The sequence below is a fragment of the Amphibalanus amphitrite genome, unplaced genomic scaffold (assembly GCF_019059575.1).
Source record: "Amphibalanus amphitrite isolate SeventyFive unplaced genomic scaffold, NRLGWU_Aamphi_draft 002142F_arrow, whole genome shotgun sequence".
NCBI classification, from domain to species: domain Eukaryota; kingdom Metazoa; phylum Arthropoda; class Thecostraca; order Balanomorpha; family Balanidae; genus Amphibalanus; species Amphibalanus amphitrite.
This window is the reverse complement of record NW_024883635.1, coordinates 4,065-30,076: the sequence shown is the minus strand read 5'-3', so window position 1 is coordinate 30,076 and position 26,012 is coordinate 4,065. Positions and strand designations below refer to the sequence as shown.

At 52.4% G+C, this 26,012-nt stretch overlaps 2 protein-coding genes and 1 non-coding gene across 3 annotated transcripts in view; all 3 read right to left on the bottom strand.

The window, feature by feature from the left end:
- LOC122376449 (tyrosine-protein phosphatase non-receptor type 13-like) overlaps positions 1-24,888 on the bottom strand; it is a 29,680-nt gene extending 4,792 nt beyond the window's left edge. Inside the window, exons 1-10 of the mRNA XM_043356322.1 lie at positions 24,699-24,888; positions 23,460-23,697; positions 23,030-23,131; positions 21,845-22,032; positions 21,372-21,510; positions 20,757-21,002; positions 17,312-17,436; positions 16,813-16,890; positions 8,494-9,017; positions 8,033-8,122 (exon numbers count right to left, since the gene is read on the bottom strand). Of these exons, the coding sequence (XP_043212257.1) occupies positions 8,033-8,122; positions 8,494-9,017; positions 16,813-16,890; positions 17,312-17,436; positions 20,757-21,002; positions 21,372-21,510; positions 21,845-22,032; positions 23,030-23,131; positions 23,460-23,697; positions 24,699-24,724 (1,756 nt within the window). The 5' untranslated portion in view covers positions 24,725-24,888. The remainder of the gene's footprint in view (positions 1-8,032; positions 8,123-8,493; positions 9,018-16,812; positions 16,891-17,311; positions 17,437-20,756; positions 21,003-21,371; positions 21,511-21,844; positions 22,033-23,029; positions 23,132-23,459; positions 23,698-24,698) is intronic.
- Positions 3,263-7,750, bottom strand: LOC122376448. Its single transcript, XM_043356321.1, has one exon. The coding sequence runs from the start codon at positions 7,532-7,534 to the stop codon at positions 4,310-4,312; it is 3,225 nt and encodes a 1,074-aa protein (XP_043212256.1). The 5' UTR covers positions 7,535-7,750; the 3' UTR covers positions 3,263-4,309.
- Trnar-ucg lies at positions 17,700-17,772 on the bottom strand. The gene has a single exon. It is a non-coding gene; the product is annotated as a tRNA-Arg (tRNA).
- Positions 24,889-26,012: the final 1,124 nt, after the last annotated feature.

Genomic DNA, 26,012 nt, shown 5'->3' with positions numbered 1-26,012 from the left:
GAGAGGCCCTCAGAAGTCGGCGTGGGGCCCTTATGGAGACCTTAGTATGGCTATTTAGGGCCCATGAGGTGCTCTAACGAGCCCCACGGGGCCCTTCTAAGTAGAAATATAGCCATCGTTAACCATCAGCGGTCAAATGGCGCCGCACGGCCTCTCGGACCCGAGGCTCCCTTTGAACTCGATGGGGGGGGGGAGGGGGTACGTGTCCCCTTAGACCCCTAGCTATGCCACTGTTTCATATGCATCATGTCAGGTATTTTAGGCTCGCCCCCCCCCCCTCAACTTGAAAATCGTTCCCGGGCCCCTGATAATATCAGATGTAATGTTAACACAAATGTCATGCATCTTAATTTGTGGTGATTTATTCAATGTATATTCTCTTAGTCACTGAATTGAGTAAGCATAGTATTTGCACACGGAACACGGAACCTTATGTCCCAGCGCCGCGCCTCGCTACGACTGTCCGGTCGTCAGTCGACAGCTTACAAGGAGCTGAATCGCTCTGTTCGGGCCGCGCTGCGTCGCGACCGGCGAGAGGAGCTTCAGAGAAATATCTGCGAGCGGGGTCCCAATAAGGTCTGGCAGTCTATCAGGACAGTTGTAGCAGGGAAAAAGGACGGTCCTAGTGTGCAGCCTAATTTACCCGCCGATGAACTAAATTCATTTTTCGTCTCTGTCGGACCTCGCATCGCTGCGGAGGTCCGGTCTCCTAACACCACTACCGATCTGAACGTTCGCCTCCCCCGGGTCGGTGCTTGTCGTTTCCAGCTCCGCGCGGTCACTCTCGGCGAACTCGGTCACACTATCTTCGGCATGCGCAACTCAGGCGCCAGTGGGACTGATGGCATTTGCATCCGAATGTTAAAGTCCGGCTTCTCAGCTACCGGTTGCGTCATACTTTACATTATCAATACGTGTATTACCAACTCCGATATCCCCGATTCCTGGAAACATTCCACAGTCCACCCAATCTTCAAATCTGGCAGCCCCTCAGATCCCACCAACTTCCGACCAATCTCATTAGTCCCCGTGATTATGAAGGTTGTGGAACGCCTTGTACCTACATCAACAGCTTTACCACTACCTCTCAAATAACTATCTCCTTGCCTCCTCGCAGCATGGTTTTCGCCCCCGACACTCCACAGAGACCGCTCTGCTGTCCGTCACAGACCAAATCCTCGCAGCCTCTGATAGGGGAGAACTTTCACTGCTGTGTCTCCTTGATTTGAGCAAATGCTTTGATGTCATCGACCACGACCTTCTACTTCAAAAACTGGCTATGCACGGGATCGAGACCACTTGGTTTTCTGCTTTTCTCACGGGACACACCCAGAGCGTGTCCCTATCTAACGGCGCCGGAGGTAGAGTACTGTCGCGGCCGCTTCCAAATAATATGGGCGTCTTCCAAGGATCTGCCCTGGGACCGTTACTCTTCACCATATTTTCGAACAACCTCTCGCTATACGCAGGTGACGCCACCGTTTTCCAATATGCGGACGACACCCAGGTTCTAGTGAGCGGCCGTGCCGACGACCTCAGATCGCTTATCTCTCGCATGGAAGCTTCACTCGCATCAATCAGTGACTGGTTCTGTCTTCACGCCCTCAAGCTAAACGCAAACAAAACTCAACTAATGGTTTTTGGCAGCAGACAAAATTTACGGAAAGTACCCGACTTCAGCGTCTCTCTTCGTGACTCTGTGTTGCAGCCACGCGAGCAGGTGGGGAATCTGGGTGTTGTCTTTGACAGCGCCCTGTCCTGGGAAGCACATGTGTCCGAGCTTAGTCGTCGGTGTACTGGCTTGTTGGTCGGACTGTCTCACGCACGAAATTGTCTCCCTGACGGTGTCATTAAAGTCCTCGTTACATCTCTTGTCATATCACGGATCAACTACTGCCTCACTGTGTACGGTAACGGGACTCAGAAAAATTTTGACCGACTCCAGAAAATTTTGAACTTTGCCGCTAGAGTGATCTTCGGACGGCGTAAGTTTGACCACGTCTCGGACCTGCGTGACAGACTTGGCTGGCTATCACCAAAATCCATGTCAGATTACCTGACACTCACGATCGCGCAAAAGGTCATTAAGCATGAAGAGCCCGAGAACCTCGCTGCACTGTTCGTCCCTAACCAAAATTTTCGAGACAGGCACACACGGCAGGATCATCTCCTTCATCTTCCCCGACCGAGGCTTGAAACTGGAAAACGGCGTTTTGAGTACCGTGCCGCGGCGCTATTGAATAGCCTCCCACCCCAGGTAGTGCAGCTGCCACCTGCCAGCTTCGCCCGGTCTGCAGGGCCGCGCTGATTAACAAATCCCCGCTACGCCGCTGACGAGTCTGTTTAGTAGTAGGCAGGGCATGCCGCCAATTGGTGGACGATCTGTTTGTGCTTATGTATATATATATATTGTTTGTCTTGTGTACATATGTATATGATTATTGTCGCGACCCCCATCGATGGATGACTGTCGTCTAGTGCTGAGTGTTCTTCCCCCTGCCCGCATGATTGTTACCCATTATACTCGGATCTAAGCCGTAATCGCCACGCCATATGTGGAAGGCTTTTGGTGTCAATACATACATACAAATACATTGCATGATTCACTGGGCTCATTACGGTACTAGGAGACAGTGGCGGATCCAGGGGGGGCTGCGGGGGCTGGCAGCCCCCACCCAAGGAAAACTGGCGCCACTGCGCCGAAGGCGCAGTGGCGCCAATTTTCAATTCGCAACTCATCGGAGTGCCGCATACTAGGACTAGGATGCAAAAATCAGTCGAATAACGTCGTTTCAGTACGCTCCGCACCGATATTTCCAATCGTGTGGTGTCACTGTACATACTGATCCTGGGCGCCTCTTGTCAGGGCCACTGGGCGCCAATATTTCAGCGCCAATACGATGCGACTATGGCGCCCATCCGGGGCGTGGCGCCCAATTATGACCTGCAGCCCCTCCCCAGTGAAAATCCTGGATCCGCCACTGCTAGGAGATGGACATTCTGATTATTGAGAGCCTTGAGTCAGCTGGGAATGTTTTGAGGAGGCTGGGGGTGCTTTAAGAAGGCAGGGGGTGCTGAGCTCAGGATTGGGGGTGCTTGAGCACCCACAAAGAGATATAAAGTTACGCTTATGAGCCCTACACACGTTTAGTTCAAATCGATCGCATTTCACACGTAAAAAAGAGACAAAAAGAGGCAGCATTCCACAAAAATGTTTTATCTCTTCAAACGCTCCTGAAAACAATACAGCCAAAACGCTCGTTCGACAAATATATGTATTTTCGTAATAAGTGGCGTCCAAGACCTCACAAAGTCTGTACCAAACGCTGTACAAAACCCCAGCCCGTGGCTACCTTTACCAATAATCTGACTTATGCTTCCGTGCGCAGCTGTGCTACTCTAGTCCCATCAACCGTCCAGTCTATCTATTCCGTCATTGAATACGGCACAGCACTCCTTATTGAGACAGAATCGAGTGTGTGCGCCTTGTAGCGAGATGCGCGGAGTTAGCTTGAGTTCCACGTAGGGTAGCTCATTGTTAGAGCCAGATGGGCTTTGAAGCCGCTCCCATCGCGAGTAATCAGGCTTCCTGTAGAAATCCTCCATTGAGGGGGTCTCTTCGAGTCGCTCTGGTCATTATTCGTAGTCACGGCTCCCGGATCAGTAATGATGCTCCAGAGCCAATGCCTCAGCGAAGTACACGTAAAAGATTAGATCGGCGATGCTTTATCGGACACAGTGAATCCTTGCCAAAGGTTCTCACAGCATCTTGATGGCTGATTAACCGTTTTTCTAGCACTAGTTTTAGCAGCATCCTATTAAAATCGTCACATCCAATGATGCTTTCGCTTTTCTGCCTCGTGCCTTTACTTGTTTCATGTTTACTTGCATCTTACTTGTTACTTGTTTCATCTTGTGTTAGCGCATGAGCGTTTTACTTTCAGTTGTTCAACACATGCTTGATTGCGATCTAACTGCGGCATGTTCAATTGGACTGCACTGGTTCAGTTTTTCGTTGTCTATAATTATCGACCTTACAGCTGTCGTCACTGCATCCCTTCCCTCTTCACATACGCTGTGCTCTTAATCGTCGACATTGCCGTGATTTTGTAATCCGCACTCACCGCGTTCATTTGTCGCACTAGTTATCTTATTCTGCGCCTCTATCACTACCACTGTTGTCACCTTCGAGCTGCACCTACTACCACCACTGGCATCCTCCATTATCACGCTCACTGTCATCTCACTGTCACGCCCGCTGTCAGCTCCACTGTCACCACAGCTGTCAGCGCCACTGTCACGCTCGCTGTCACCCGGTCTGACTGACCGGATCCGCCGACGTGTCCGTCACCACCCCCGTGTTGGAGCACAGCGTGCAGCTGCTGCCGTCCGGCGGCTCCCGGTCCAGACTCAGACCCAGCGCCGTCTCCATGGTGTAGTGCCGCGCCAGCAGGAGGTACTCCCTCACCAGGGGCCGCTCCTCGAGCCGGTACGTCTCCACAGAGCGCCGCCAGCGGGCCCAGAGGCGAGACACGCGTACAGCTGCTGCTGCCGGCGCAGCCACTGCCGCGCAGTCCTCGGCTAGGCGGTGACGGAGACGGCGGCGGGCGGGTGCTTCGTGGGGCCACGCACCGACCCCGCCACCCCCAGCGCGGCCGACCGGGCCCTGTAGCCACGAGGGCCTGTACCGGCGAGCGGAGAGTCTTCTACACCTCACGGCCGCCCGCCAGCGGGTCACATACTTCCGCTGGAGGACCCTCCGGCGGGCAGCTACCTCCTCTGGTGGTGGGTCGAAGTGCTGGCGGACCCAGCTCAGAACAGGACTGCCCGGCGGGGCGTCTTCGGGTCGTCGAATCGCGCCGGCCGCCGGGGGACGGTTGTGGCCCAGCACCAACGCTAGGACATCTCCCAAGAATGGCACAAACGCTTGCCCAGACGCGGCAACATCAGCGGCCACGCGCTGGTATGGAGGCAGACGCGTATCGGCAAACAACTTCGACAGACTCTTGAAGGCACGGTATTTTCGGTCGTGTCTGGTTTTCATATGCTCCCAGGTTTGCCGGAGTCGGAATACGGGTACGGTTTGTAGTCCACTCAGCACGGCCTTACAAGAGTGGAAGTTACGTAGGTGATAGCACCGCTCGGCTACAGTCACTAGTTTCGTGATCACTTTAGCTCGGTCACGAGAGGTTTCCTCGAGTAGGACATTGGTGGTTACGAGGCATACAATCCGATGGAAGAATAACATAGCCGTCACAAGCGGTTCCAGAAGTCGCGGGTCGGGCCGGGTCAGGAGCGCCATCAGTTGTGCCGCTGACACTCTCCGTAGCATCTCTCGGTCAATGAGCGTCATCTGATGCGCCAGTACCGCTGAGTCAATCTCCCTCACTCGGCGCAGCGTGGTACACCCGGGCATGGTGGCTGCCGTGGAGTCAGATCGCGCCCCAGCGCCGCCTCCGAGTCCATGAGGAGCAGTTGTACCAGACACAGAGTCTAGTAGAGACGGTTCGAGTGAGAGCGCCTCACTGAGTGTGATGGCTCCGTCCGACGCCAGCGAGCACGTCTCACTCCGCTGCGATAGAGACACGACGTCCGGCTCTGGTGAGCCACCCCGCCGTGGACTCATAAACCGACAGAAGGCCAGCGATCCGCCCCCACTGGTGCCCGCCGCGCCGGAGCCAATCGCAGTGCTATCACCATTATCCCCTCTCCTTTGCCGCTGCATGGGGGATAAACTAACACTCCTCTGGCGGCCCACAGACTGCTGACTACTCCCCACGCGGCCCTCAGAGGCCGTCCGCCGACCAGCGTCTTCAGAATCGCGCTTTTTCCCAGGCCGAGATGTCCCAGAGAATGATCGGAAAAGCTGTTTGTAGGTGGATTTGATCGCTTGGCTAGTGGCAGATTGTTTCGCCCGAGCAGATAGTTTGGAGAGGCTGCGTGCTACCTTGGATTGTTTCTCTTTACTGCGGCGAGTCTCAGCAGCGCGTAGCTTTTCATGTGCCACGCGGAATTCTTTCAGAAGCTCCAGCCGGCGAGTGTAGACCGCTCGGGCCAGTACAGGCCTCTCTGTCTGTTCGGGTCGCCAGAACACAGCTCGTCCTTCTGTAGACACAGACTCCCTCCCAGCCGACGGGATCGTACTTAGATCCTCTACCGAAGCCGTCGCGCACAGATCTCCTCTCCTCAGAGGTAGATGAAACTCCGCGCCTCGTGCCTGGCCACACACTCGTCTCCGGACTGCCACCGGCCCCAGTCGGGTTTCGGAGGCCGCTCGGCGTACACGAGCCATGTGACGCCCAGTTGGTGAGAGCAGCGTCCAGCCGAGCTGACGCTCAGCCAGAGGAGCCAGCACAGAGTGACGCGTGTGGCGCCGCTTCCTCGACAGCGCAGACAGCTCCCAAAGCTGCAGAGCGTCATCAGCGACTTTCGTGAAAGCACTGAGTCTCTGTCTATCCGCAGCACTCAACTCAAGAGACACATCACTTGATAGATACAAACTCAGCGTGCATTTCTCCTCCACGCCAGTGCCAAATCGGTTTATCATCAGCGTCTGAGACTTGCGCCGCTCCAGTGTCCCAGCCGGGGTTGTTGGAGGCGGCGGAGTCTGCCCTCGCGCCCCTCCCGTCCCCGCCGGCGTGCGGACAGACGTCCGAGCCGTGCGCGTCGTACGCGTCGTCGTCGCCGTCGTGGTGGCCGACGTCCCCGACGACGTCTCCGACGAGGTCGACGTCGAGCCGCACGTGGAGCACGTCGAAGCCGACGAGTCGGTGGTAGCGGAGACGGCTGGGAGCGGCGGCACGACAGGCGCCGGCGGCTGGGGTTTCACCGGCTCCGGGCGGGTTGGTTTCACATCCTGCTCCTCAGAGGTCAGCCAGACGGAAGAATCCGCCCGCTGGGACTGAGACCCCACACCACTGGCCACCTGGCCGCCGCGGGCGAACCAGCTGACCTGCACCTGCCCCCTCCCGGCGGCCGCCAGCTGACGCAGACTGCGCCGCCGCTCCAGCGTCGATAACGTCGAGCTCGTGTTGGCTACCGACGTCTCCGAGGAGGACGAGTTGAGGTTGGGGCAGAGGAACTCGACGCGCTCCTCCCACTGGCGCCAGACCGAGTCGGCCGCGCGGCCGCCCAGGGAGCCGCGCTCGCTCAGCTCGAAGTAGTACACCTTGCCGTTGCAGAACCGCGCCTTTAGCTTGTGCCGTCTTCGAGAGAAAACACTCAGATTGACGCACTCAATCGGTACAATGCTCACCATCTCTAGCGTATCCCAGTCAGCATCAGAGTCCACATCATCCGGAGCCAGGTAGAACAGACTGTCAGCGTCTTCGCCGCCCAGTTCATCGGTAGCAATGATGAACTTTGTGGGCGTGACGGCAATCTGTACCTGACGCAGGCCACGACCGCGGCGGGTCACCTGAGCAAACGCCGCCTCAACCAGTACCAGCTCCTCGAACTCGTAGTATTCGTCGGAGAGGAGCAGGCGTTGGATTCGAGGTCGGATTGCCGCCGGCGGTTCGCCCGTGTCGCCCATGGCCGCCCCCGCCCCCGCCCTGAGTGGGCGGTTCACGGCAGAGGAGCGCTGTCCTAGCCACCCCCGCCGCCGATCGAATATAGAAGTGGACGTCTATTCATTATCAAAATGGCACGGATCTAAACTCCGATAAAATAATATAGTTATATCAACAAGAGTGAAAACATTTCGACAAACAATTAAGGTCAAGCACCCAAGCAAGCTATCGCCACATTTCGTGCTGTCGTTTCAAATAATCGGAACAGCTGCTGGAAGCGCGTGAGTTGACAACGGATGAGCTTCTCATGACCGGAGACGAGAATGCTTCATCTGCCGATTCACAGCATAACATGGTTCTATCGACTGAGGAAAATAAACGTCAGTGAGTGATTAGCTAGCGGTAGGTGATGTGACATTCGACAAAAAAAATGAGCAAACAAAATAAATATAAAAATTGTATACGACATGCATTGTGTATGAAATGCAATTTGACAGCACAACCACTACCAGCTGACTCACCGATTACGTAGGCACCGTCGGTGAGATGTGGCAGCGCCTCTCGGCTGCGCAGCTTTTGTCTCTGTAGCGCTGAGACGGGCACGCGCGTCCCTGAAAGACATACCCTGTTACCGACTAATTACTGGGGGCATGCGTTCAAGCAGACGTCGAGTACACAAAGGTTAACGCTGGAGATGTGCGCTGACTAAGCGGTGTGTTTTCTTTATCACCCTTTTCATTTTTAATAATTTCGCAGAAGTGAGATAGAGGGAGCTATTCTCTCAATAACAAAGCGAGAGAATTTAGCAGGTGACAAAAATAATATCGAATACAGGCAGGTTTATAAATATAAGATATCAGGCTATAGAGGTGACAAATAGAAAATGTAACAGTCATGACCAGGCGACATACCAGTCAACCCTTCAAACATGGCTCATTAGCAGAGCTGGTTATTCCGTCCCTCCCCCCCCCCCGCAACTCACCCATGCGAATGCCATTAGCCGGCGGACTGCCGTCCCGTGCCGCCGCCGTCGGCCGGCCCGGCGCCAGCTGGCTGGCGCTGCGCCACCTGGCGGCGCCACGAGACACCTGGCGCTGACGCAGCGGACCTCCCGCGCTCCGCCGCCGCCTATTGGCCGCCGCCGGGCTCTCCTCCAGCTGATTGGTCAGCTCCGGCGACGACCCCGCGTTCTCATTGGTCCTCACCGCTGGTGTTTTCCCATTGGTCGACCCGGCCGGTGCTGGCTTCTGATTGGCCGTTGACACAGGCGCCGCCTTCAGGTCAGGCGATGCCGCCTTCTGATTGGCCGCCACTGCGTGACGTGTCGCCGCGCGATTGGTCAGCGAGGAGAGAGGCGTCCTCACACAGTAGTGAGTTAGCTGAGGGGACGTGGGGTCCGCTCTGGCCCGGTATACCTGTGTAGGTTGACCCGACCCGGCCGTGAGGTGAAGACCCTCACGAAAGGAGGTGAGGTGCTGCTGTAGCATGTACTCCAGACAGCGCAGCCTGCGGGGAAGGAGAGGGTCACGGTTACACAAAGCAGATGCGGAGGATATTCTAGGCATCACAGGCGACTGTGGGAAGGGAGTATCACATAGTACACAGCGCGAACACTGGGGTCACAGGTCACACAACTGTCGCGAGGAGGGCATAAGGCACTTTATACGTGGGCGGAAGGATACTGGGTCCAATGTCGGTTAAAATACGACACATTAGTTCGGTCAATGCGTTGATAACGGCGGCGAATACAAGACTTGGATGTAATGGCATTGGATGGTACGGGCTATGACGCACTAGGGGACATCAATCAGGCAGTTAGAACTTAGACGAACAGTCATGGCACCGACAAGACACTGTGTGATAAAATGGATGATGAGCGGTTGAAAAGTGATGGTTGGTGAAACATCCGTTAACTATGAGCGTTGGAACTGGCCTCAGCGCAGTCGAATGAAGATCTGTGACTGCAGTTTTACCAGGAAGCCGACCAAGAATGAGCGTATGGTGAAAACTGAGATGAGGTTGATAGCCGTATAAGGAGATCTTACGGCTATCAACCTCTAAAAGATCTTTTTTTTAAACTAACATATGACGAGGGAGAAATCCGGACATGTCCACGATTGAGCATCACCTAATCAATCAATAAGCAATTTGACTTTGTAATGACACAAATGAATCACGACGATATCAAACAGATTGAATTTCCACGCCAGGGACCCTTTTCACCCGGGGGAGCGACGGACGATTTTTGTGCTCCACGACATGCGTTGAGCCGCCTGGCCCGAGTCAGATCACGAGCGAAACGGACTTCGTCAGAGAAGGGTGCGCGGCAGCGCTGCTAACTATGTTGCCCGTCCTCACCAGTGGCGCAGCCAGAACTCTGGCGACGGGGGTGAGAGACGTTCGCGATGGGCCCCCCAGCAAAGTGGGCCCCCCTCAACCAAATGGGGGCCCCTTAGCAACAACGAAAGTTCAGATCATTGTCATCATTACCAGTCAAATCGGGGAAAAGGACAAATATCTCTTGATCTGAAGAGGCACGTAAAAAACAACAGCATATTTACAGAAACACGACCGTTCTGCCCATATTTGATGGACAGCGTGCAATTGATGGCCAGCGGCAAGGGTCGGACTAGGTCAAAAGGCTTTTAAAAAAGCTCATCAGTTTTTCGACTGTTACTTTTGATATAGGAGAGGAAGTAGAGTTATGACATTGTCTTGAAGGTGTTAAAGGGACCCTCCCACCTTAACATTAGATATGAGTTGAGATAGCCAAAATGGGGTCCCTGGCTCACAATTACCGGTTTCGGCACTCACAACATCGAGAAATGCCTTAAATCGGAAATATTGCATTTCAAAATTGCAGCATTTTGATTCAGAGGGGCTAATGCTTAGGAATACCCCTCTGAATGTGTGACGTCAGCGCAAATATCTAACGATTTTTAAATGTTTGACTAAAACGTTTTGTAGCACGCGGTGGTATATGCTATTTGCGCGCAACATCTGCCGCAAACGCCGCATTTCTAAAATAAATTCGCTAGAAACAGCGGAGATCCCAAAAAAGTAAACAAAAGTAAAAGTCTAATATCTTGAAAACCGGTGAATATTTTTCGGTGAAATTTGGTAGATATTCGTTTTCGCTCTTTCTGAACCGAGCGACATCACTTTCATGCCAATTCATAAACTTTTTTGAAGGTGGGAGGGTCCCTTTAATCATCCATACGGATCGGTTGATGACCATCATGAACTTCTCAAGTAAGGGCATGACCTTGATCTGCGGTCACATTTTGAAGTTGAACTTTTTATGTGAAATTATAGGTAGCTCATTCGATGCATGTTAACAAGAGAATAATGACAAAGTAAATGTCTCATAGTTTTTCTCACCAAAGTCCTTGCAAAAATTCTTAGCAAAACTGTTTTGGTAAAATGCGACTATTTAGATGGTTTTGCCGGTTTTACCCTCTGCTATGCTGCCAAACCATTGACATGAGGCATTGAGGTCAAATCTTAAAAGCGAAAGCGTTTTGAAAGGCCTATCGAATGAGTTGTTCCGCAAGCTCTAGCTCTTTGGTTCACGAGTTATACGGTTATTTGTGAAAAATATAAAAACAAAAATTTTTTCGTCGTAATCTTGTCTTTGTGTTTATCATAATTTTATCATAATTTCATCTTCAATGACCTCAGCGATGACCTAATCGAAAAATGACCTCAACGATTCTGAAGCATCCTATAGCTATCCGTTGCTTTTCTCGTCTTTCTAGCCGTCTTAAATTATGATCGGGTTTTGGCCGATACGCCCATGACAGCCATGGCCGATATCCCATGCTACCCTATTTTTGAAGAACCTAGTAAGTGTCAAGGTGACGAAACGGAGAAAAACGAGGAAACGTTAACGTGTGCTAGCCTAAGCAAATGCGCATAACATGCATTAACCGGAATAGTGTCTCTATATGTATTTTATGTGCGCAATTCAGAAATGCTATCCAAATTTTTCAAATGCTTACCAATAATTTAAATGTGGACTTGCTAGATTAGCTGTGGCATTGGACGAAGAGGGAAAAACCTAGCATGGTTACTTACTACGTTTTTCTGTGCCAGATGTGCTTTATCTATGAAATAGGTTGTTAACAAAACTGAAACAGTTGTCATTTCAAGAATGCCCCTATGATGAAATGATTTGCAGTTTTGTGCTCATCTTACCTTGCTGAACCACTTCCTGCTCTTAGTTTTGTATTTAAATAAAAAATAAAGATTTTCCCTTTAAAAAAAGGCTGAAAAGTGGGTGGGGGCCATGGCCCTCCGCCCCCGGCCCCCCCGTTCCTACGCCTATGGACCACACGGCTCATAAAGAAGTGATTTTCACGAGTGCTGTTCACGGGCACCTGCCGTAGCTGCAGCTCGGTGTTTACCCGCGGCCATAGATCCCGCGGCTGACCGACGAGCCGCAGCTACCGCAGGTCCCGTCAACAGGGCCACGGTCATTTTTTTTAGAAGTTACACCTGCATATCTGCAGTGTACGCCATCTCATCATCATGCTGGCTGACCACAGTGCCTCGGCATGCATCAGTATCTCTCGCTATACTTCAACACAACCCAAATCAAAATGTTTTATCCCACTAACGCACTTCACACACACCCTGATATCGTGCTCTTTAGACGCATTCGGTATCGCAGAGGCAGACGTAGATTACACTGGGTCCCTCAGAAACTCCTCGGGAATGTCAGGAAGAGGTGCAGGGATACTGGATCCGGCACCCCTGCCACTCGTACCACCGGGGCTCGGCGGCTCGGCACACGCAGCAGATGTCGGCCCTCTCAAGGACACCGAGAAAGTTTGTCAGTGTGGCTCTCCACAGTTCAAAAATCGGGGTTCACACTGATAAGTTGCAATAGGGACTCCGGGGCAGTGAAGCGAAGTTAAGGTTTTCTAGAGCACATCAAGTTGCTACATGCATCAACCTTGATGTGCCATCATGGCTCGCTCATGTAGCCAGCAGTAACAGACAGACCCAACCAGGGGAGTGGGCTTCCTAAAGCGTGGAAGTCGCGAATGGGCGAGAACCTAGTATGCGACACTTTATCACAATGCACATCAGCGCAAAATAGGATGTTCAGCAGTCTCTTTGGTCGAGGTAAAACCTAGCATGCAGCAACTTGTCACATGCTGTGTTTTTCTTTGCCAAACGGAAGACGCCACTGGACTTGCTATATTCTACCCCTTTAATATCTCAGTTTTGGAGAAAGTTATGAAAAAAGCGATACCAGAAACGAATCCGTCGTCCCCGAAAACCCCCGTTAGCATCTCTAACTCATTTTTGTTTACATTGGCGCTTACTATGTTTTTCCTTGACACGGTAGCATGGCTGATTGCACGAGCTAGAGAGCTATCGAACCCACTTTCAGCGCGCTATAGCTTTTTATGTCCTCGAGTGTCGAAATAGGCGAAACTTTTCCTTCGATGAACATGATGACGTGTGCTTTGGTCTGAACTGCAATATGACTGAAACAATTTCTCCATGATTTTCGACGCTCTTTAGAAAGCCGCCTACCGCCGCACTTGTCGCTACGTGACCCTGGAGTCAGGTTAGAAGGGGATCTATTCAAACACCCCTCAGGGGCGTAAAACTGGAAAGCCTGGGGCCCTGCTCTGCGGGGCGCGGTCGAGCTAGGCTAGAGCCAGTTTGGGATATTTACAAGCCCACGTAAAGCCCTCAAGAATCTGCATAGAGCACAGGCCTTCCAAGACTTCGGGGTTTAGATATCGACAATCGACATGGTCTTTTGAGGCCTGCGTGGTGGCTATCAGAGGTCGGTGGGCCCCTCAAAAGCCGGTGCAGGAGCCTCAGGTGTCAGTTTGGAGCCATCATGGACCGGTGTGGGGTCTTGATAAATACCTAGGCGTCAAACCCCTAGACGTCGGGGTGGGGCCGGGCGGTGAGGCAGGCCCCAGGAGAAGGGCATGCCTCAGGCCTGAGGAGAAGATTTTCAGATGTCGGCTTGGCAGGGCCCTGCATGGCTTTCTCAGAGGCTGACATATCGTACTGCGGGACCATAGGTGGAGAATTGTGACCAGCTGGGGGTGCTCGGGCGCAGCAAATCCGCCGCCGCCTAGCGGTGACCTTGACCCGCGCCGCCCGGCCGCGGCTCCAAAGCCAAGCCGGCGTGGCCGGCGTGGAATTGGGAGAGCTCGAGCACCCCCAGTCCAGCACAATTCTCCACCCCTGTGCGGGACCTCCATCACAAGCGGCGAAACGGGGAGGGCACCGGGGCACCGTGCCCCCTGCCCCCCTTTGATTTTGGCATTTTAACATTAGCCCTATGGGCGTTGCATGGAAAGAATGGGACCAAAAGTCAGCAGTCCCCTTAATTGAAGGTGTTCCGCCGCTTCTGACCTCCATGAGCCTCAAAAACCTCTATGGGCCCCTCACGCTTGGGGTAGGCTTCCTGAAGCATAAAATCTCTGAGTCTTGAGATGGGCCCATTAGACATGAACTGGGCCATCAATATACATGTGGTGAGTTGACCTATATCAAACATGATATCGGCTCAATCAGGATTGGGGTAGGCTCTCTCAGACCCAGACCAGGCACGGACCCTCCCACACATAGGATGATCCTTTCATTCCTGGGATGTCTTCTCAGGCCTGAACTGGGCCCTCTCAAGTCTCAGACCTGAAATGGACCCTTCTCAGGCCTGAAGTAGACTCTCAGGCCTCAAATAGGTCCTCTAGGGCCTGAAATGGGCCCTCTCAGGCCTGACATTAGCCCTCTCAGACCTCAAATGGGCCCCTCTCAGGCCTCAGCTAGGTCCTCTAGGGCCTGAAATGGGCCCTCTCAAGCCTGACATTAGCCCTCTCAGCAGTGTCCCAAAATTTGTAGATGTGGGTGGGAAACGACATCGAAATGCAAATCATTTTCCACTCTCACCTCCAGTTTTCAAGCCCAATTTTTCACTCCCAATCCCACCGAGAAGGAGCAATTGCGGGAATGGTTGTTTTACATCTGTCACAATTGTAGATAGATTAATGTTTTTGATCAGTTTCCCACTCTTTTTGGGCCTTACCTGACCGACAATTTTCACTCTCATCCTTTTTTTTTGGTCAGCAATTTTCCCCTCTGACACCCAAGCAAAAATATGATTTTGGTACACTGCCTCTCAGACCTGAAATTGGCCCTCTCAGACCTGAAATGGGCCCCCTCAGCCCGGAAATGGTCCCTATCATGTCGAAAAAGGGCCCCTCATACCGTAACTGGGCCCTCTCAGGTCTGAAATGGTGCCTCTTATGCCTGAAATGTGCTCCTCTCAGCCCTCAAACGGGCCCTCTCTAGCCTCAAACAGGCCCTCTAGGGCATGAAATGGGCTCTCTCAAGCTTGAGATGGGCCCCCTCAGGCCTAAAATGGGCTCCTCTCAGGCCTGAAATGGGCCCTATCAGGCCTCAAACATGCCTTCTAGGGCCTGAAATGGACCCCTTCAGGCCTAAAATGGGCCCTCACAGCATCAAATGGACCCTCTCAGGCCTGAAATGGGCCCCTCTCAGGCCTCAAATAGGTCCTCTAGGGCCTGAAATGGACCCTCTAGGGCCTGACATGGGCCCTCTCAGGCCTGACATTAGCCCTCTCAGACCTGAAATGGGCCCCCTCAGCCCGGAAATGTCGAAAAAGGGCCCCCTCATACCGTAACTGGGCCCTCTCAGGTCTGAAATGGTGCCGGAAATGGGCCCCTCTCAGCCCTCAAACGGGCCCTCTCTGGCCTCAAACGGGCCCTCTCTAGCCCCAAACAGGCCCTCTAGGGCATGAAATGGGCTCTCTCAAGCTTGAAATGGCCCCCTCAGGCCTGAAACGGGCCCCTCTCAGGCCTGAAATGGGCCCTATCAGGCCTCAAACATGCCCTCTAGGGCCTGAAATGGACCCCTTCAGGCCTGAAATGGGCACTCACAGGCATCAAATGGGCCCTCTCAAGTCTCAGGCCTGAAATGGGCCCCTCTCAGGCCTTAAACAGGCCCTCTAGGGCCTGAAATGGGCCCTCGCAAGCTTCAAATGGGCCCCTTCAGGCCTGAAATGGGCCCTCACAGACCTGAAATGGGCCCTCTCAGGCCTGAAATGGCCCTCACATGCCATGGAACGAGCCCTCCTAGGCATTGGATTAGTTCAATCGGGTCCTGGATCTACCCTCTTAAATCATAAAATGGGACTATAAATCCTAAAGGGGGGGGGGGGGGCTATCAGGCCTGAAAACTGTTTTTCAGTCCTATGACGGACCTTGACATTATGATAAAAAATGTTAGGCTGTATAACGTTACAGTTCGAATCGACGGTGGGCCCCTAGGATAAGAGACGGGGGTGAGATCTCACCCCTTTCACCCCCCCCTGGCTGCGCCACTGGTCCTCACTCAACGGAAAGCACCTCCGCTTTGGTGCTCCGCCCGGGCTAGTTAGTGCGTAGGGCGGCGGCGGCCCAAATAACCATTTAACCAACCCTCTTATACAAAAGCAATGTTGCAAGGTAAATCAATCACCAAACAATATTTATATGCGGGCAACGCGCTTCATCCTGCTCTCCAAGAAACGGTCCAATCATGGATAAAAGAACCTTCAATCCATGGTCCAACGTCCGGCTCCCACCACGGATGCCCAGAATCGTACCACCCACCACCCACCACCACCGCGTCGACTCGGCGGCTCCCGCGAGCGACCGACCTCCTAGGTGGTTTCCGTAGTCGCCTTGTGGGTCTCACGGCAGTAGCTGCCCATAACACGGCCGGCCGCCAGCCGCCAGTGACGTCACGTGCTGACGTCAGAGGGAAAGGGAGCCACGAGTGGTATGGGCAGCTAGTGTTCGTGTCCCGATATTTCTAACGCCGTGCGGGGTAAGATGGACCACCCCAGGCCGCCGCACTCGGCTTGAATGTATAGTGGTCACGGTGACTGTAGTGGTGAGTTTGTTGGTAAATTAAAAGGGGAATCAATCAGATGACTACGCCTGAAGTGAGGGAAATCAGAGGAATGAAAGGGACTTAGTGAGGGAAATAAGAGAAATGAAAGGGAACTTCCCCATTGAGTGACCCAAAATCATGGCCAGATTTGGGGGTAAGACATCTAAGAACAACCATTTCACGACTCACGAATCCACGACAGCATTTCACAACAGGCAAACAAACACACCCATCGGCAAAAAGCCAATAAATAAACGATAACAACGCTGCGGATTTCACCCGTGGGGGGTGAACACGGGTGGCAAGACGATGGGGATGTACTCGCAACAACCAACCACAGCGAGCGTACCGAGAAGTATGTTGTACTCACTTGGCCTTTTCGCCGCAGAATGTCATGGCCTCGGCTCCAGCCGTGTTCACAATCAGCCGCCGGGAGCGGTGTTTGTACCTGCCGCGGGGTTACAAACAGGTCAGATGAGCTGGACAGGTCAGGTCAGTCACGTAATATCAGACGAGATAGGTTAGGTTGCATTACATAAATAGGACACGTCGGGTCAGGTCTGGGGGGACAAACGGGTCACATAGGTCAGGTCAAGTCAGGTCAGGCCGATGAGTCGGACCAGGCCAGGTCAGGTCACATACACCGCGCAATACACCATTTCCGGTGGTTCACACATAATATAAAGCTGGCCCGAAGACGTAACAAATGAAAGAGCTCATGCGTAACTCGCCTTATCACCGAGTAGCCCTCAATTAAACTCATGGCTAACACAAAAACGAAAAATAAAGGAGTGATTCACCAGAAAACTCAAGGAGTAGCTCCCTCACTCCCAACACAACTCACTCACTCCCTGCATTGCATTACTCACTCGATTTTGGAGACGGTGGACCAGTGCAGAGTGCGGGTCGTGGACCGGCCGCTGGGGTCACACCGGGACAGCCTCAGGCAGCTGGGGTCGATGGAAAGCGTCGACGTGCTGTACGACTTGACACGCTGAAAACGGAACAACACGCCGTCAAACACAGCTGGGGCGAGGCATTACGCGTTGAAGGGTTTGTTAGGACTTAGGAGTTCTGAAAATTCGTTGCCAAGTGCGCGCATGCAAAATGCTATGAAAACTGCTTGCAATGAAAGGCAAGACACTGCCTAACGAATTTCCTATGGATGTCACGAATTATCGTTGCGGCCTACGAGCACTGCGCGCATCACGGTTTTGCGGTCAGAGAGCTGGGGAGAGTGCGACCAGCGAAAAGTTTTGACCGTGACAGGACTCGAACCTGCAATCTCCTGATCCGAAGTCAGGCGCCTTATCCATTAGGCCACACGGCCGGTTGGGAAATACGGCCTTCCAAATAAGATAGACTGGACGGCACTGATCATTTCTTCAATCTTTGACGTCATCACGAGTACCCTCGGGCCTCGTGAGCACTAATTTGGCTGGTAATTGATTTCCAGGCGACGAGACAAGACGTTCCTTGACAATACTAATTCCACTAACGTTTCTCAAACTCGTCCAAAGATAGAGAGGGTCATTTCTAACGCAACGTGTATGCATAGTATCAGGGGCGTCGCCGACGGGGGGGGGGGGTCGGGGGGGTCGTGACCCCCCCACTCTTGAAAACTGGGGGTGTCGACCCCCCCCACTTTTTGCGATGCTGAGTATGCTTTTTTAGCTTTTATGTCAGTGAAGCAGGCGTCAGCAACACCAACAAATACATCAGATTCAAAATCGCTTCAAGAGCTCCCTAAAGCCAATTAGCCAATTACCTAAAGGTCAATTAGCTGTGGGCGGGGAACACCAGCACAACAATGTTTTTAAGTAGCCCCCATCCTAGTATACCTTTTTATCCCTCAAAGGATTGGACGCGCCAAAACTGCCCCGAGCGTTCGTCTGATCGTTTTAAAAAAATGGTCGCAGTCGATTCGTCGGATCAGTACAAAACTACAAACTAGCCTCAGCCCCATGGCTACCGTCACAACTAGCTGTACAGTGCACATGTAGGGGAAAGGGAGTCAGATGGAACCGTCTCGGGCTTTCGCAAAGAAGTCGCGCAAAAAGGAGCCGATTGCAACAAAACTTCCGGTGCGCTCGAGTTAATCACCTACTTAAAATAAATCAATATCCCTGATTCAAATAAAGATGACCTTAGTTCACTTTTTCATAACGTGCTGTTAATTGATAGGGTAGTTTTTGGAGCTGATTTTGAACTTAGCGCCCATCTGAACATTTAAGAAGTAGTTGTGTTGCTTATTCATATAACATGCTAGGAAGCAATCGGTGGTGGTCATCCACTATTAGGTACTGGTCGATCTGACCTGACCTGATCTACCCCAAATGCATGGAGTCATCATCTTCGTTCAAAACTAAGATAACATTCGTAATCAGAACCTCGAAAAACCATCACAACTTACATTCGTTAAGTTCTAGCAGGTCCCGAGTTTCTCTACTTATTGGCGATGACCTGAGTCCTGAGATGACCCGAAAACTTGTAAATGGGTATCATCGGCTTTCTCTCGTCACGGGCAGCATGCTCTTTTTTCCGCAAACCTGTAGATTTTTTTTTAAATATAAATTTAGTCCCAATGGCTGAATGGGCGGATTTGAGGAATCAGAGCCCGCACTAAGCATAGCTTGTTGTGCTGACCCTGACCCCACCACCCGATCGCGCAATTCCAGTTGTATGGCAGGATTTTGTCCGAACGTTTAACGTGCCCTCACGACTGGACACGGTCCCCTCCGCTCACTCACGTTACCTGGCTTCTGTGCGGCCCCTGCCACAGACACGCACGCCATCACACGTAGGAGCTAAATGTTGCCGCCCGCACCGGGGCTTGAACCGGGCTCTCACTTCCGGTTAAGCGTCGAATTCCGGCGCTTTTATCCACTCGGCCACGGAGAGGACGAGTGGATAGGTAGTGGTAGATCGATCAGGGGTCGAAAGCATGCCTCAGCGTTAGTTTAGTATACGTTATACGTTAGCGACTGGGAAACCACCAATAGAAGGGCTACAGTGAAGCAGAAAACTATTCGATAGCTCTTTTAACGCTTTTTCGCTAGCTTCGCGTTAGATTTCATCTCAGGTCTATGTTTGGCCCATAAGAAGGCAAACAGCTAACTGGACAGATTCTGCCGAAACATCTGCTTTGCAATAACTTTCGATTCCGTGAATTTGTATGGTATGTACATATGTTGTCTTGTCACCACCGTCTTCATCTCTTTGAGACGCGTCACATGAGTTAAAATTTGACCATTCAGAATTAACGTTAAAACGACCTCAGGTCAACGTTATGTCCTGATCGAAAAAGGACCTCCTGCTGCATATGAATGGATCCGTGTTGTTGAGCTGAACAGTGAACACCTTCCAGGTGCTGTCATCGCTCTACCGCGTCTTCGTCAAAAGTTGTAGAAAAAAATGCTGGTGGCCATCGATGGACATTTCCACTAATGACCTTTCGAGTCATCACTCGCCATAAGTTACACCCTGTCCCTGGCAATGATGAGCTGATTTGTCATGGCTCCAAAGATATTTTGCGTTTCTGACGAACTTTTTCAAAGCAGGAGGCATTCGTGCTTTTTCTAATTTCTCATTATTTTCTAATGATGAGGTCACGTATTTGACCTGCCTTCAGATCATAGATGTAAATCCTCAGTTAGAATCATGAATTGCTGACACGTATAACCCCATACATTAGGTACCTATACAGTGTACCAAATTTCGAAGTTATGGGAGAAAAGCTACAAGAATGGCGAGAGGGGAAAGTTTTTATAGAGGTATACCGTATAACTGAACTTGACATGGCGACCTGACCTTAAGTGACCAGTGATAATTTTTACGCAAGTGATGTAGGTAGGTATACCTACCTAATAGGTTATACCAAATTTGGCGGCGCTGCGCGCCGATTTGTTACACACGCACACACACACATACGCACGCACAAAACTGGGAAGTGTGGCAAAAAAAACCTACCCATCGGGTGAAGACTAAAAACCCGACCCCCCCACTCAAAAATCCGTGGCGACGCCCCTGCATAGTATATACTGAACCGCAGTCATTAAACATGAGGTCGTGTCCGCTGTTCTTCGATAAACTCCCCTCCCTACACTCTGAGTCGTTTATCCATGGCTGCTGTTAGCACGCTGCTATCACGCTGCCGGCGCATTTCGCGAGCTGGCGTCACAAGTTGTGGTCAAGTCACTCAATGTTGGAGCGTCCGAGTTTGTTGCTGTCTCCATGGAAACCGACTTTACCACGTGTGCTGGCAACGTGCTACCAGCGGCCGTGAAACACCGCCTGGTTCCCCACTCAACTCACCAGATCCACAGAGCAGCGGTGCCTTCCATATCCCCTGCACCCGGCCGCCACTCTGACGAAGCGCCGCTCGGCCGCCGCCGGCCCGCCGGCCTGGCCGGCCGCCGCGGGCTGCTCCGAGCCACACGTCACGTGACCCTCCGTCAGCTGGCGCAGCAGCTCGGCCTGTGACGTCAGCGGCTCGGGAAGGTAGTGTTCCGGCAGGAAATAGGCCGCGCCGCTGTCCTCCATCATTGAGTCGGCGCAGCTCTGTGGAGAGGAGAGAGAAAAGGGTGAAATAAGAAATCGACATAATCACTGAAACAATATTCTTGAAATGTCTAGATTGGTGTTGATCTGTTTTCAGTAGACGATACTACCCCAAGACTAAATTCTGTAAGTTGTGACATCCACTACGATGCGCACAACATCAAAGGCCTGCCGGAAAGAAGTGTTGACCTTGTTCTGTGTTGACTTACCTCTCTCATAGCACCCAGATATCCATTATTCCATGAGCTCAGCTGCAGCTGACCTATCTCACTTTGTCGCTCCTATCGCCGAACTCTGCCAGCAGCCCAGTGATCTATCTCACATTGTCGCTCCTATCGCCGACCTCTGCTGACGTCTGATCTATCTCACCTTGTCACTCCTATCGCCAAACTCTGCCAGCAGCGCCAGGGAGCTGAGCTGCACCACCTGGTTGGAGCTGACGTCCAGCGAGTTCTCCAGCAGGTTCTGCCGCAGCTGCAGGTACAGCAGGTGCAGACCCGTCGCCGACCTGCGCGGACCGGGAAGGGAGGTCAGACAGCAGCTGTAGGCCACGTGACCGTGCAAGGCTATGGGGTCACGAATGTTTATCATCAAGGCTGCACTTGATGATGTCAGTATGGCTGAAAAATGCACACGAGCGCGAAGAGCACCTGTCCACGTTATCAGAGCTCAGATTATATCAGAATGCTGATTACATTACACGTAAAACACGAAAAGTTATAATGGAACGACTCACTGATGCAGCGGAAAGTGACCATACATACAGATTTACGAAACACGAGTTACGCGTTTCTTCCTTTGGCCGGCAGTATTTTACCAACACACACACAGTCAACACGTACTTTGGCAGAGTGTCGGCGGTAGGGTAGAGTTTGAACCTCTGGTAGAGCGTCAGCTGTCTGCTGCCGGCCGGCGACACTAGCGCCTTATTGAGCCTGGTGGCCGGCGGTGGAAACAGAAACTCGCCGTCGGCTGACACAGCCAGGCCGAGCAGGGAGGGGTGGGGGTAGGGCTCCTCTTCAAACACCGCCTGTCGGGGGAGGGGGGGGGGGTCAGTGAGGTCAGGGTTGGGTCAGACCGAGCAGGGAGGGGTGGGGGTAGGGCTCCTCTTCAAACACCGCCTGTCGGGGGAGGGGGGGGTCAGTGAGGTCAGGGTTGGGTCAGACCGAGCAGGGAGGGGTGGGGGTAGGGCTCCTCTTCAAACACCGCCTGTCGGGGGGGGGGGTCAGTGAGGTCAGGTCAGTCCGAGCAGGGAGGGGTGGGGGTAGGGCTCCTCTTCAAATACCGCCTGTCGGGGGAGAGGGGGGGTCAGTGAGGTCAGGTCAGTCTGAGCAGGGAGGTGTGGGGGGGGGGGTAGGGCTCCTCTTCAAATACCGCCTGTCGGGGGAGAGGGGGGGTCAGTGAGGTCAGGTCAGTCTGAGCAGGGAGGTGTGGGGGGGGGGGGGTAGGGCTCCTCTTCAAATACCGCCTGTCGGGGGAGAGGGGGGGTCAGTGAGGTCAGGTCAGTCTGAGCAGGGAGGTGTGGGGGGGGGGGGTAGGGCTCCTCTTCGAATACAGCCTGTCGGGAAGGTCAAACGGGGTCACAGGAGGTCAGGGTTTACGTCCGCTGGGGTCATCTGGGGTTAACTGGGGTCAGGGAGGGTCAGGGTTAGGTCAGAGAGGGTCAAAGCGAATGGTTGGTAGTCGACAATGCGATAACACAATTGGCATCAAAACAGCTTCAAAGTTCCGAGCATGGTAAAATCAAAGTAAACTTGATGTCACGCCGTAATTGTGTTATGCACACACCAAGTTGAAAACTTGACCCAAGCATAAGGCCCGTAACAAATTCATTCGAGCCAAACAGACTAGGTAAAAAAAATGTAAATAAGGCAAGCCCTCCATCCAGTCCCTCCCATCCCTCCAAGAAAATGGTGCCGTAGTCCTACCTTGGTGACATCAACCCCGGTATGGGTGTTGGGTTGACAGTCCCGTCCTTACCCACCATACCCCTCCCAGACCCCGCAGTGATGACGTCATAGTCCTACCTTGGTGACGTCCGCCACAGTATGGGTGTCCGGCTGACAGCCGATCTCCAGTTTCTGACCGTTGAGCAGGATCACCAGAACACAGCCGGATACCGACGACTTCTGTAATTGTGGGGGAGGAGGAACGTTAGAGGGTTCTTTAGAGTATACGTTCGGGGGTTGGGTCGGTACCTTATGGGGTGCGTTCGGGCGTTGTATTGGGGGTCAGTATAACGATAAGCACGACATACTAAGTCAATGCTATTGACGCTGGCTTTATGGTCTAGAATAACATCCTGTTGCCATTTTTTTTACTCTGCTATTATTCGCTTCACTTCTGCCCAAGCCCATGTAAGATGCAACAATATATTCTTCAGAACGATTGTGAGAGCCGATCTTTCCACATTGCACCCCGATGTTCAAACACATTCAACCCCACCCGTTCCTTCACCTGAGTCAGGTCAATCCTCCGCGGTTTCTCGCGGGCCCTGATGACAAACTCCGGCCCGCAGAAGACCCTCTCTCCTGGTTCGGGCCGGCCCGGCCGGGGGCCGTACAGCGCAGAGGGTTTACGGCGGACCGGACGGCGTCTCCGCAGAGTGCCGTGTGGCGGCGCCACCGTCGCTCCGCCAGATGGCGCCACCAGTGACTGGTTGGGAGTGGAGGTGGCCAGGTTTTCGGCCGATGTTCTGTGGAGAGACAAATAGTCATGCGGAATGTTTCCTTTCCATCAAAGTGCCGACAGAGCGAGTCATTCGAAGCTTGGAGATGAAAGGGTTGAAATGATGTTGTCCCTAAAACATTTAAAGCAGGGATAACAGTTTCACGAAACGCGATTTTAAGAAACTCCGCTTGATAGTAATCCAACAACGAAATTGAATTCCGGAAAGTGCAAGCTTTTAGCTTTCATTAAGGACAACGGTCGTTAACTTAACACTACAGCTTTCCTAAATTAGTTATAGGGACCAAATTTTACAATATACCACACAACATCCACAACAAAACGGAAGCAGCTGACACCAATCAAAACTGTAGTTTCCATCCACCACTTCAAATTTTCAGTCAAATAGCTCACACAAAAATAACCACCATCAAACACTTTTCAGCACCTTCCCAACCACCGATCACCCATGACCCCTGCTCCCCCCCCCCTTGACCTGGTGGTACAACCCCCACAATCCCCTCCATCCCCCCCCCCCACACACACCACCCCAGTTCTCCATCATCACAGCCTGTTCGTGCGGCCTCCAATCCCGGCGATAAAGGCCGGGCTGCCGGCGCCCGGGTGCACATTACTTACCGTCACGACACCACTCCACGGCAAAGGGAGCGACACGATACACGGCACGAGCCGAGGACACGGAGGGGAGGTGAAATACAGCAGTGGGAAGGAGAAATAGGCACGCCATCTTATACGGCCTTGGCACGACATAGGAAACGGACGGAGGTATGGACATACCTATAAGAATACGGCAAACGTGTACGAGTTCATATTTTGCTAGAGTCACTTGGCCATGAACGCTAACAGCCTACCTCCAGCTGTATTCCCGCTTACTACAGCATCTAGCGAGCACACCACTCAGTATGTAGCGAACACAGTGTGTGGTCTTTTCAAGTCACATACCCGGGTATGACCCCTCCACGAATATCCGAACAAATACTCTATCCCACCCACTGCCCCGTCACTTACGATTCTCTCGCCATCAGTCGTATCATATCCTTCTCCAGGAGAATATCGTGTCGATGGCCTCCACTTCCCGCGGAAGTCGTACCGGAAGTAGCCGACTTCCGGCCCAGGAGCCGGTGCGTTTCCGGCGAGCGGCGGCCCGGATAATGGCCGGAAACGACACAGGAGGCGTTACGCAGCTCCGTCGAGGTCGAGATCTGCCAAGAAAACGATCGTTGATGGTTGACGTATGTTACAAGGAAAAATACCAAAGACACAAACATGAAGATAAGAATGAGTGTCATCGGGCGTTTAATATTTGCCAGCCAGTCACTGCAATCACAAAGACCTTATATAAGATATATAAGATCTCAATTCTCAATGATAGCAACACACTTCCTGAGGATTTCAGAAAAGAAAATTTCTTGAAATCCTACCTCACAAGAAATCAGTGCACGTCAGTTTGATTCAGCGTGTTCGACATTGATTCAGACGGCCTGAGTTGGAGGTATTCATCATATCACGCCACACAAGACCACGTAGAGATATATAACACACGCTGAGTGCCTTGGCGCAATTTGAGTGTAAATATCGCTACGCTCGCAAACGCCGGAATATGCCCTGTAATGGCTTCACTGAATTACCTATTTGCGAAGGCACGTAGGCTCGATTGCTTCCAGATGAAGGCACGCAGACATGATAGATAGCCAATCAAGCGTTGGGAGCGTTTCTCGTCAGTTGATATAGGGTGATCCGGTTTGACACATGTGTAATAGTGTGTAAGGTAGATCCTAGGAAAGATCAATCGCACGACCTCCATCATTTTCAGAATAGCACACCGCGCAAGGGTTCCAGAAACACTTGTGCCCAGAACAAGTAGCTGAACGGATACTGTAAGGCGCGACTGAGATAACTAGAGGATGGCTTTGAGAAGCTCAGCAATAACGGCTTTGGAGCTCGACAAGATGAGTCGGCACTAGTCACTAGTCACTAGTCACTAGTGAGACCAAAGGAACGATAGTCGCTGGTCAGAGCGAGGAAATGTCACTTGGTACGACACTTGTCGAATGCTGTGACAAATTGTCTAAAATGTCATTACGAGCTTGCTGGGTAAGACATTCATTATAACGAAACCCACTAACTAGCATCCAACTCCAGCAAGCATTAGAACATAGGTGAAGATTGAAAATCCCTGACCCCACATTAACCCGCGCCCTGGTGGGGGGGGGGGGGCTATTTTTTGCCCCCCCTCCAGACTTTTCGATATATCTCCAGAACCGCTGCGCCGATCGTCACCAAACTTTCAGTACCCTCCCGGACATCAATTTTACACATTGT

Bases quoted from the DNA above. Each gene is read 5' to 3' on its own strand.
- LOC122376448 (XM_043356321.1), bottom strand. From the start codon at position 7,534: ATGGGCGACACGGGCGAACCGCCGGCGGCAATCCGACCTCGAATCCAA.